Source organism: Bactrocera oleae, chromosome X, assembly GCF_042242935.1.
Source record: "Bactrocera oleae isolate idBacOlea1 chromosome X, idBacOlea1, whole genome shotgun sequence".
In the NCBI taxonomy this organism is placed as follows: Eukaryota; Metazoa; Arthropoda; class Insecta; order Diptera; family Tephritidae; genus Bactrocera; species Bactrocera oleae.
Genome location: NC_091541.1, coordinates 28,008,665 through 28,021,445, shown reverse-complemented (window position 1 = coordinate 28,021,445; position 12,781 = coordinate 28,008,665). Strand labels below are relative to the sequence as shown.

At 36.9% G+C, this 12,781-nt stretch overlaps 1 protein-coding gene and 1 long non-coding RNA gene across 2 annotated transcripts; one reads left to right on the top strand and one right to left on the bottom strand.

Annotated features, from left to right (window-relative positions):
- Positions 1 to 497: 497 nt before the first annotated feature.
- On the top strand, positions 498 to 4,959 carry LOC106621330 (isoleucine--tRNA ligase, cytoplasmic). The gene is made up of 7 exons (XM_014240141.3): positions 498 to 712; positions 836 to 1,012; positions 1,084 to 1,702; positions 1,768 to 2,400; positions 2,456 to 3,306; positions 3,368 to 3,860; positions 3,918 to 4,959. Exons 2-7 carry the CDS (start codon positions 846 to 848, stop codon positions 4,839 to 4,841), a joined length of 3,687 nt encoding a protein of 1,228 aa, XP_014095616.1. The 5' UTR covers positions 498 to 712; positions 836 to 845; the 3' UTR covers positions 4,842 to 4,959.
- A 1,053-nt stretch (positions 4,960 to 6,012) lies between these two features.
- On the bottom strand, positions 6,013 to 6,576 carry LOC138858216 (uncharacterized). The gene is made up of 2 exons (XR_011397412.1): positions 6,361 to 6,576; positions 6,013 to 6,304 (listed from the first exon to the last, which is right to left on the bottom strand). It is a non-coding gene; the product is annotated as an uncharacterized lncRNA (long non-coding RNA).
- Positions 6,577 to 12,781: the final 6,205 nt, after the last annotated feature.

The window sequence follows — 12,781 nt, the reverse complement described above, 5'->3', positions numbered from 1 at the left end:
ACTTCCGAATAAATTATCGAAAGATATTTGTTTATTCAGTATATAAAAACTAAGTAATGTTCATGTTAAGCTTATTAAAAACTTGTACGTGTTTTGAAATATTAAAATATTTTGTTAAATTTGGTTTTATTAGTAAATTTTGAAAATCTTTTGTGATTAAAAAATACACGTAAATATATTTAAACGTCATATAAGATATCCAGCTTATTAAACTATCTTTAATTATGTATATTTTTCTGTAAAATGGAAACCTAAAAATACCCAAGAAATACATACAAAAATCTCAAAACTTATTTCTTCCCTTAATGGCACCACTGTCAAATGTTATAAAAAATGTGGACTTTGACAGCGCTCTCTCAAATCAAAGAGTTGCGGACATTGTATAAGCCAACATAACATGGCGACACACTAGAGCAGATTTCTGTCATTTGGACGTTTTAGTAGTAGAATATTGGTTGGGAACTCGTACAAAGTGTGACTTTAGTAGCAGAATATTGGTTGGCAACCCGTACCAAGTGTGATTTTAGTAGTAGAATTTTCGAGGCAACCCGTACCAAGTGGGATATTTTTGCGTGTGTATTAGTGAAAATCTTAGGATTGGCTACTTGTAGATTTATACAATGGTTGCGGATCATTTTATCCAGGGATAATATATATATCAGAGATTATCCCTGGTGATAGATTTGCAAATTAAGTCGGATCATTTATAAAAGTAATTGTACATTCATAATGTCAAATATAAACGAACTAACATACATATATATTTTTGTGTTGTATATCATATATTTCTTAATTACAAATTAAGTAACCCACGTGTGTTCATACGTTTTATTAGATTCGTAGTCATGGTTATGGTACAAAGTGATCCTACACCACCCGGTGTTTGTAGGGAAAATGTTTGCCGCGTTCCAGAAATAATAAATTTTACCGCTGAGGAGGTGCGTACATTGGAACAGTGGCAGAATAGTAGAATATTTGAACAATGTATGCATTTGTCAAAGGGGAAACCAAAGTAACGTTTGTTGAGAAGTATTCAAATAATTTTAAGTTTTGTGTAAATTGAATTTGTTCTTAATTTCATAGATATACGTTCTATGATGGCCCACCATTTGCTACTGGACTGCCACACTATGGCCATATATTGGCAGGTACTATTAAGGATATCATTACCCGGTATGCATATCAACAAGGATATCATGTTGATAGGCGTTTCGGTTGGGATTGTCATGGCTTGCCGGTTGAATTTGAAATAGATAAGCTTTTAAACATACGTGGCCCAGAAGACGTTGCTAAAATGGGTATTAAAGCATACAATGCTGAATGCCGTAAAATAGTTATGCGTTACGCTAACGAATGGGAGGAAATTGTTACGCGTATGGGTCGTTGGATTGACTTTAAGAATGATTACAAAACCCTTTATCCTTGGTATATGGAGTCGATATGGTGGGTTTTTAAACAATTATTTGATAAAGGACTAGTATATCAAGGAGTTAAGGTTATGCCATATTCAACGGCATGCACAACTGCCCTATCGAATTTCGAATCAGGTCAGAATTACAAAGAAGTTGTCGATCCTTGTGTAGTGGTGGCACTGCAGACTATTAATTTGGAAAATACATACCTCCTCATATGGACAACAACGCCATGGACTTTACCGTCCAATTATGCTTGTTGTGTTAACCCGAACATGATATATGTTAAGGTAGGTTCAAAAAAAATAAAGTAAATTACCCTAACATGCATATCAGAAGCTAAATATGATTTTAGGCACGTGATAAGGCAACTGGCAGGATTTACATAGTGGCTGAATGCCGCCTAAGTTACGTCTATAAGGATGAAAATGAATATGAAGTTTTAGATAAATTCCCTGGACGTGTGCTTGCTAATCAACACTACAAACCAATATTTCCCTACTTTGTGCAAAGGGGCACTGAAGATCATGCTTTCCGAGTTCTTGTAGATGATTATGTAACCGAGGATTCAGGTACTGGCGTTGTTCACAATGCACCTTATTTCGGCGAAGATGATTACCGAGTTTGCCTTAAGGCTGGTATTATTTCCAAATCAAGTGATGTAATTTGTCCACTTGACGATTCGGGTCGATTCACAAACGAAGTTAAAGATCTAGCTGGATTATACGTAAAAGATGCCGATAAGAAAATAATATCAATGCTTAAGGAGATGGGAAGTCTTGTTTCAACTGGGCAAGTTAAACACAGCTACCCATTTTGTTGGCGCTCAGATACACCACTCATTTATAAGGCTGTTCCATCGTGGTTTGTACGGGTCGAACACATGTCAAAAAACTTATTGGCGTGCAGCTCGCAAACTTATTGGGTTCCTGAATTTGTACGAGATAAACGATTTGGCAATTGGTTAAAAGAAGCAAGGGATTGGGCTGTAAGTTTAATCAAATATTTACGGGCAAATCAGTTTATTTATGCACATTTTCTAGATTAGTCGCAACCGTTATTGGGGGACGCCAATACCGATTTGGCGTTCACCTACTGGTGATGAAACTGTTTGTATTGGAAGTATCAAACAATTAGAAATGTTATCCGGGAAGAAGATTACGGATCTTCATCGCGAGACGATCGATGAAATAAAAATACCGTCTGCCATACCCGGAAGGCCCCCATTAAAGCGTATTTCTGCAGTTTTTGATTGCTGGTTTGAGTCAGGTTCAATGCCATTTGCTCAACAACATTTTCCTTTTGAGAACGAAACAGATTTTATGAGTAATTTTCCAGCCGATTTCATTGCCGAGGGCATTGATCAAACTCGTGGTTGGTTTTATACACTGTTAGTAATTTCTACAGCTTTGTTCAATAAAGCACCTTACAAAAATTTAATTGCAAACGGCCTTGTGTTAACGGCAGATGGTCAAAAAATGTCAAAACGTAAAAAGAACTATCCAGACCCTATGGAGGTAGTAAACAAATATGGCGCCGATGCACTTCGTCTATATTTAATAAATTCCCCTGTAGTACGAGCTGAGAATTTGAGATTTAAAGAGGAAGGTGTACGGGATATAATTAAAGATGTATTTTTACCGTGGTATAATGCTTATCGGTTTTTATTACAAAACATTGCTCGTTTTGAGAAAGAGGATCTTAATGGTGAGAAGAAGTATATATACAATAAAGAACGCCATCTAAAAAACATTGGTGAATCGTCTGTACTTGATATTTGGATAATTTCCTTCAAAGAGTCTCTGTTGGATTTCTTCTTCAAGGAAATGAAACGGTATCGTTTATACACCGTGGTGCCACGATTGACCAAATTTATAGATCAATTGACGAAGTGGTAAGTTAGATTATATTTTTCTATGAGAAAATCGTAATGTTGGTATGTATTTTCTTTGTAGGTATGTGCGTTTAAATCGTCGCCGCATCAAGGGAGAACTAGGCAAGAAGGAGTGTATACAATCATTAGATACACTGTACGATGTTCTCTATTCAATGGTTGAAATAATGGCGCCTTTCACGCCGTTTCTTTCCGAATATATTTTTCAGCGTTTAGTACTATTTCAACCAGATAATGCCATTAAAGATTCAACTTCAGTGCATTATCAATTAATGCCTATCTGCAATCGAAACTTTATACGTTCAGATATTGAGAAATCTGTAACTTTAATGCAGTCAGCTATCGAACTGGGTCGTGTAATGCGTGACCGGCGTACGTTACCAATAAAATATCCCGTATTAAATATAATTATTATACACAAGGATGCCGATTGCCTTTCTTCTATCATGAGCCTGGAAACGTTCATATTGAGTGAGTTAAATGCTCGTAAATTAACTGTAAGTTCAGATAAGGAGAAATATGGAATAACGTTACGTGCAGAACCAGATCATAAGGTATATTAGTTGTATATATTTTATTTTAGTTAAGCCTAAACTGGATTTTTCCCGTAGATTCTAGGTCAAAGATTAAAAGGTGATTTCAAATCTGTTATGTCAGCTATCAAACAGCTCAGCGATGATGAAATACAATTACATGTATCGAATGGATATTTCGACATACTTAACCACCGTGTTGAGCTTGAAGAAGTACGGATAATATATTGTGTTTCAGAGACGATAGGAACAAATATAGAGGCGAACAGTGACAGCGAAGTACTTGTGCTTATGGACATGACACCGAGTCCTGAATTGCTCGAAGAAGGTTTAGCTCGCGAAGTTATAAACCGTATACAAAAACTCAAGAAAAAAGCTCAACTCATACCAACGGATCCGGTAATAATTTTCTATGAATTAAGTGGTGCCAATGACGGTGAATGTGATCAGTTAACTAAAATTATTGCTAATCATGAAACCATGATTAAAGGCAGTATTAAATCGGAACTGCTTCCATTTGACAGGGAAGAAATCGAAAAACATCGTTTAATTATCACTGAAAACGCAGTTATTAAAGGTGTGATAATGGCACTAACAATTTGTGCAACTGAAAAGGTAAATTTGACGTCACTGAGGTGGGTGAATGTTATTCTATCTGAGAAATTATGTCCACGGTTTAATCAGGGCAGAAAAGCCAGTTTATTACTTGAGAATAATGCTACCAATGAGTTCATTACATTGTCACAATTATATGACGATGTAAATAAAATCTTTGGTCTGTTCGGAGTAAATTACACCATCTACTCAATAAATAACCGAAAGCAAATTGTACCATCGGATGTAAATAGTTCATTAAATGGACAAACTTTGTTGGTGGGATTGACGTTAAACGAAACAGATGAGTATCACGATGTTAAGCTCCCAAATGCTCCGTTTTGCAAGTCGCAAAATAAGGGAATATTTCTATTTACGGAAAATCCACAGGGAAATCCTTTGCTTTGAAAGCTGAAAATATTAAAGTTATACTATTTAATTGAATATAAATGAATGAAAACTCATAAAAAAATTTATTTTGTTTTTGAAACGGTTATCCAGACCCTGTTTGTATGATAAAACTAAAGTTAATTGTTATTGTTTCTGGTTGGGTGGTGAGGTTCAAGTTGGTTGTCATCGAAGTCATCTAACGGATCCTACGAAAACATTCCTGCAGAAAGCACTTGAAAAAGAGTGTATTGTGTTCTTTAACCGGAAGCATGCAGGCTTTACTATGTAGATGTTCAACGGGATATATTAGGAGACATCTTGTTCTCGTACGGAGTGCAGTGTTCTGACACGTGTTAAGATTCTTCGTCTGCGTTTTACTACCTCCAGGCGATCATATTGGTGCTTTGTAGTTGATGACCGGCCGGCTGATTGCCTTGTATGTTGACATCAACGCAAAGGCCTTTTGGCCAGGTGTTCCCGGCTATCGACTGGAGTGTTTTGTCGCGACTTTGAGTTTTGACAGTAATTGAGTACGTATGCGGAGTAAAAGAATACAAGCTATCAAGTATAACACATAACATTTTTGTGTTGTATACGGTCGGAATTTTAATGCCATTAACTGCAATATTAAAACCCAAACTGTACTCTTTCGTTCAGTTCGTGAAAATGGTTGCTGTGGATTTAGTTGGAGAGAAAAGTATCGGGAAATGTCGATGAGATAGTTATTTACTTTTGAACAAATGTTATCTACTCCATTGCTCGACGTAATTCATGATCCATCACTTTATCCTGGAGTGACCGTAGATTGTTCATACAAACTGACAGATCAAAACAAGATAAAGATATTTTTATACCCTTTTTTGCTATAAGAAATGCACCTGTGAATGGTATTATAGCTTCGGTGCCGCCGAAATTAAAGTTTTTTCTTGTTTTATGTTACATGCTTTAGCTTTTTATGAATGCCTGTGCGTCGTTCGCCCATCATCTTGCACAGAAGTCGCAATGCCTGGTCTGCAACTGCGAATGCGACTTTCTGTTGTGATATTAAATATAAATGTCTTACCGGTTACACATGGTGTCTCCAATAAAAATCGCCTTGTTCAGTAGCAACAATCAGTATAACTCATGTATACAAAAAATACTGTACTCCTGCCGTTGCTATTTGTTGTTGTTTTAACAAAACACATGCTTATGATTTGAAATATATTTTTTATTTATGAATTGACTTTTAACCTAATTGAGATATAAACTATCCTATATTTTAAGGAGGAGTAAACTGAACATAGTGTGCTAAATTTCACCAAAATCAGTTCAGTAGTTTAGCTTACTCCGAACAAACAGTTGCGTCAGTTACTTTTTGTCATACGTAACACGGGAGTGGGGTAAAAATTATTCTATGTCTCCTGTTTCTTAGCTACCTCCCCACTGATTCTCTGCCAAATCGATTTAGCTCTTCTTTTTCTTCGCTTCGCTTTGAATCCCTTAAATAAATATCAACGATCATTAACAAAACAAACTAAATACACGAATAATATACCGCTAAGATTATCTTTGTGGTGGTGGTGGTAACCAGAAAATCAAACAATCCTATATGCCAAAATATTGTTTTTCAATTTTCAACTTTACTTCACAAAAAATCATATCTGCAAAAATAAATTTTTGAATAGTAATAGTTATCCTATGCTCTAATATTATACAAATAGATAAAAAGTGGTTTCCGCATGAAAGAGTAACAAAAAAACTTACATTCACATTAACAATATTATAACCAATTTTATCTATTTTGTTATCAGAAACAAAGCAAAAAGATAATCGCTAACAGATTTCAAATCTAAGTTAAGAAATTAATTTATTTAATTGTTACGAATTAACGTAAACCTATTTCTATATGGGAAAACATAAGAATAGAACACAAAATGGACTAATTATTGAGTTTGTGGAAAAAAATCCAGATATTTTAGGAGGATTTACAAGACGTAATTTAACACCAAAACAAATTCATCTTTATTCAGGCGATAATGTAATATAAATCTGTAAAGTAAGCAAGTAAATACATACAAGCATACAAGTAAATGCAAGCTAAATTTCACTTACGATTCCCCTCAGAAATCAAGTGGATTACTGTGATCTCTTAAAATCTTTCTTTTTATCTTTTCGTTGCTTTCTTCCTCCAATAAAATAAAAGATAAAATTGCGGAACTTAACGTAAACTTTAATAGGATTGCTTCCAAGCTTATTCATTTGCAAGTTTGGTGACATTAGCAAACAGCTGATTCGAATATGGGTTTTGCGTATGTTCGAAAAGACGAAAATCCAATCAGATTTTGTGACACTATTGATAAGTATGGAAAGGATGGATCCTTGGATTAGGTATACGTATATATAACTAAGAATATATCTAAAATATTTTATTAGGAAACAGGTTGTGTCGACGACGTCATACATATAGGCTAGTGTCATGCGGGGCTAACTGCCGTCCCTAAAATAGCGGCAGTGGCAAATTACTGTTAAAAATACCTCATGTCAACAGATTTTGTATGGCGCGTACCTAAATAAACGATGCGGCAACGCTGAGCCGCTGAAAAATTCGATTTTGACAGCGCGTTCGAAGTAAAGTTGGTCGCGGAAAACAAAGAAATTGTAAATTTTTTAAAAATTTTCTAGACGTTGCAAACTTGTTCAAATGGATGTACAGTATTATTAATTAACAAATTCGTTTTATATAATATTTCATTTCGATTTGCAACATAAACATAAAATACAAAGGCGTTAAGCAAGCAGAGCGCTGAAGTAACTAATAAATTATTTCTTTTAGCAAAAGAGTGTAAAGTAAAGTGGAAGAGTCTGCGCGACAAATTTTGGAAGGTGAAAAACTCCGAAGATCCGACAAAAAATTCGAACCGGGTTGGAAGCATATGGCGAGCCTGCAGTTTCTAACGGAAACCAGGTATGAAAATTAATGAAAAATGTTAACTTTTAATTTTCAGTACAACCACTAACGTTGAAATGGACACTAGTGAACGTCAGAAGACAGTCAGTTGTCCCACACCACTCCAAAATGTAAACGTTTCAGCGATGGTCTCTTTAATGATGTTCTAATAGCAATGACGAGGAAATATGAAGAACCACAACCCTCAAACAAGGAGAAGTACGAGCATTTCTTGGGCATGCTTACGAACAAATTGGGGAAACTAACAAAAAGTAAAGTTGATGATATGGGAATTGAAATTTTAAACTTAGTTAATAGAAAAATTATTACATCGAAAAATACCTCAATTCGAAACTTCATAGATAACATATGAAGATCGCTGAGCCAAGAAACTAAGAATTATATAAAATAAACAATAATGTAAAATTACTTCATCGTACTTACTGCAAAGTTATGTACAATTTCTGCTCTGGCTCTCTGGGATTTCTACGGGACTATTTTAGCAGCCATTGCTGAACCAAATTCAACAATACTTTGAAAAGCTTATGAGTAAACCTAGTACATTTCATAAAAAGTTCTGGATTATTTTTGATCAATACATAAACTCCGCTTGAGTGAAATCAATGGTTTTTTATCAGTTTTTAAAATCTCTTGGTTTCCACTGCGTTGTCTACTTGCAATCACTTTCAAAACTAGTAAGTCCTCCAGAAGGTCAAAGTCATAAATAATTTTAAAATTTTTGTTCACAAATAATATTTTTCTTCAAGTGAGCAGTTTTGACATTTGAAGTAAACTTTCCGCTTTTATTTAGGGATGCCACGCCACGTCGGCGTTAACGCTGAGCGGTAAAAAATGCTCCTCTCAACGTTTTTATTTATTATGGGACGGCAGTAAATGAGCTAAGCCACCCCTCAAAGCACAACACTATATATGGGACAACACGGACAGACAACATTCACTTCATCAACACACCACACACGATGACCCCACTCTTGTAGATCATTCAGAATCACATCTGTACACCACATCACACCAACATGAATAAAAGGATCGTCGTCTCGGTCTGGCCTTCCTTTTCGATACAGCGAACGCACGTGTGACTTTCCGAAGAACCGCTTTCGTTTTAAGTATAATAACACAGAATATCAATTTTTTGTAAATATGTATATAAGGTACGCTATTAAAAAAAAAACGAAAATAAATCCAACAGTGTTTTTTGTTTTAATTTCAAGCAGTGCATTTTTAGTATGTCAGGGTCTAGAGTAAATAAGCAGGAGTTAAATGTGCTACAATATCTAAAACGTAATTGCACCAAAGTCAATTTAGTTACGCGAATCAATTTGAGCTGTTCGTCTGCTATAGGTGGAGATTTCACTCCAAGGAGGCCATTCACCAAAAAGGGGTCGATGAAGGTGTTTTTAAAAATTTAGTCTCGTTCAAAATTTAATGGGTTAAATGTTTAATTGCATCGACACGTTGTATGAATGACAGAAAAAAGTTAGGGGTTTCTCAACCAAAATAACTGTGGGAAAATGGGTTAAAAAACGGGTAAGCATAGACAAATAATAGCAATGGTATTATGCGGTGAGCTAATACAAATGAATATAGTTCTAGTGGTGTTCGTCATTCATTGTGGAAAATGTCGAGTCGTCTATCTCTTCAGGTAACTACATAACCTTATGATCATTTGACGGGCTAGAATGTAGCCTAATAACAAACTTGGTTCTCTGCGAAGAAGCGTACCTATAGGACAATATGTAACAGGGGGATGTACTTGTGTATATATTAGTGATCGGATAGTTATATCTTGATATTCTAGAGTATTATTACTGAAGTTGAGGATGAGTAAATACAGTCCTATGCCGAATGATAGGATTACTATTGAAACATAAGGATTGTTATGCATGCGGCACCGGTCTGGGTTAAACCGTAAGCTAGAAAATATGGTAAAACCGTTCTAAAAAAGTGTTCCTTAAGTTTTGGTATCACCATATACAATAACATCTTTTTTAGTCATAAAACTGCTACCATGTATACATTGGATTTCGTGAATTACTTTAAATATTGATATACAATGCTAAGAAAAGGTATAAAAAGACGCATTTGGACAAAAAACTGAAACTAAAGGGGGCGTCAGTAAAAAAACAATCAACTTGGAAAATAGCTGTTAGTTATAGTTGACATCACTGAGAGAGCAAACCAAATACCATGTATACATTATGTACATAATTTACTATCTTAAGTATTACACCTGATACTCTTTACTATTATTATTTTTACTTACTTTTAGTTTTTTGTTCACTTCAATAAGACATTTCGTATCTAACGTCTTTGTGTTAAATGTTCTAAAAAAGGTTATTTACACTTATCAAGTGTTTCGATAAGTGTATTTTTTTGTAATTGTTTTATTGAAAATATAAATGAGCGGATCGGCTTAGAGTATTGAAAAATTAAATGGTGAAAATTATGTGAACTGTGCTATAATGAAAAGCATCTTAATTACCACGGATTATTGGGAAACAGTCATGTCACCTGTACCAGAAGATGCATCTCCAGAGGTTAAGATGTTAAGTGGTTGGCAAACGATCAAAAAGCGCTGGTAACCATTCCGTTGTGGCCGTTCATACGACAATCGGGTCTACGTAACCGAAACGGACTTGGATTTTATCCGATCAAGGACTGTCAACTCGGCAGAATTCTGCCGCTACAACAACAACAACATTACATGTGTTTGTTCGAGGCGCGGTATAGTCACATCCTTAATCGGTGCTATCTTCGTCTTCGCTGAAACAAGAACGGTGCTTGACGTTCCGCTGTTATCTATGTAAAGAGCCCACTCGTATACTCAGCCAACGAGGAATACGAAGCCGTGAAATATCTTGCAAGCTATTGCGAAATATTAACCATGTATTGAGCAGCTTTGCTGGGAGCTCGGCATCCCATGGCAGACCAGCCTTCCATAAGTCCTGTATGAAAAGTTTGGCCAACACGACTACAGGTGCTAATACCCCAGTTGGATCGTATAATTTCGCCACGTCACTCAAAACCCTTCGTTTAGTATGCAATGAGGTGTCGTCAACCATGCTTATCTTGAAGAAGAGTTTGTCACTGACTGGATCCCAGTAGAGACCCAATACCTTTGTCGTGGAGTTGTCTAACTCCAGTTCCGATGCAGAAACTGTTGTACCGGTTATCGTAGATAATACATGTGTAGAGTTGGAATTCCTTTTTCCCAAAATAAATTGTCCTTGTTTCAAAACAGTTGCTACGTCTTGAGCACGAGTAACGGCAATTTCGTCGCTGTCGACGCTATCCAAATAGTCATCAACGTAGAAATTATAAACTATGCTATGACGTATGTATGAATGTCGACATAATTGCATGTAACTGTGGTCCAGAAAGCTGTGTATCGTTTAAGGATGTCCCATATCGTTTCGCGGAAACGTTGAAGACTACGCGAAATTTTGTGGTTACCGCATGATGAGATATGAAGTAACCAGTTTCTTTGCCAATGAAGGTTTCTTTGCTAACCTCCATATGATCGAGAGCAATTTATTCTCGCAAAAATGTGATGTACTGCTCACGATGACATGGGTTGTTTATCAGCCGCCGCTCGAGTTGTAAAAACTGGCACATTGCCGATTGATGAGATTCGCCAAGTGCAGGAGCATCCGGTCGAAATAAAATTTGCACCTGGTACCTGCCGTCTGAAGTCCGGGTGACTGTGTCTTTGAAGATCTTCTCGCATCCATCAACTTGGACTTCGGATGTTAATGTGGGTTCTTCGAGTTCCCAGAAGCTCCTAAGTAACTTGTCCAGTCGTTGTTCGTTGACACATTTCGCAGTAAGAGATGTGTGTGATGTAGTGTGAGCGGAACTTGTGACTGGTCCGAATACTACCCAGCCAAGACGGGTGTTTAAAGCGCAAGGTTGCTCTGGAGAACCCTGTTTTAAACCCTCTTGAAAGATATCTGTCAGTACGTCAGCACCAAGTAGCAAATCCACCTGACCCGGAGTGCCAAATGTTGTCGGCTAGCGGCAAATCCTTCAAATGGCTCCAGGCTTCTGCGTCTAGTTTAGTATCTGGCGTTACTGAGGTTATTTTCGGCACGACAAAAGCCTCCAGTTTAAAGTTACTGCTGTTGTCAAAGGTAGCCTGCATCTGAACCGTTATATGGCCCTTACTATAGACTGCAGCGTTAAAACCAATGCCTTCAATTCGTATCTCCCCTGGATGTCTACGAAGACACTTACGTTTTGTAGTAGCATCGGTAATGAGACTCACCTGAGAGCCCAGGTCGCAGAGAGCGACATGCGAATTGTCTTCCGTTGTGGTCAATAAGAATAACCTTCGCAGTCGCTTATAAAATAGTCTGGCCTTCATTTACGAGAAACGATCGGACCTCCCTCAAATGCCACTGTTGTGACACCTATGTTGAAGGTGCGTCTCTGGGTATATTCTGATCGGGAATTTGACTGTTAAAGTCTTATCCCATAGTCGGGGAATTGTGTGCAACGTTGGCTTTGCAAAGCATAGTATGATGGCATCTTAAACAATAACGCCATGTACAATCGCGCGATCCATGATCAGCCCCAAGACAATTGAAACATAATGATAGCCGCTTAACTGTATTCCACCGTTCGGATATTGAAAGATTGATGAACCGTTGACATTTATATATTCGGTGCCCGTTAGAAAAAAATTGGCAAACAACCGTTGCACCTTTCCCGGAATGTAACGGCTCAGATGAATTTACCGCCACATGAGCTTTGACGGGACGGGCTGATGAGTAGTTGTTGTACCGTTCGTAGCTCCTTGAACCAAATTGTTGGCACGCTTCTCAATAAATATTAAAAATTCCTGAGTCATTGGGATGTTGTTCGTCTGAAGGCTCATCCCCCACTCATACCTGGTGGTTGTCGGCAATTTGGGCAGCAAAACTGGTACCAATAGGGCGTCCCAATGATTTACCGGAAGGCCCATAACACTTAGGGCTCGCATCACATTTTGCACGGTGTCGACTAGTCG

Bases quoted from the DNA above. Each gene is read 5' to 3' on its own strand.
- LOC106621330 (XM_014240141.3), top strand. From the start codon at position 846: ATGGTTATGGTACAAAGTGATCCTACACCACCCGGTGTTTGTAGGGAA. The intron at 2,401-2,455 runs GTAAGTTTAATC...CACATTTTCTAG, and splicing joins AAGAAGCAAGGGATTGGGCT to ATTAGTCGCAACCGTTATTG. The intron at 3,307-3,367 runs GTAAGTTAGATT...TTTTCTTTGTAG, and splicing joins ATAGATCAATTGACGAAGTG to GTATGTGCGTTTAAATCGTC.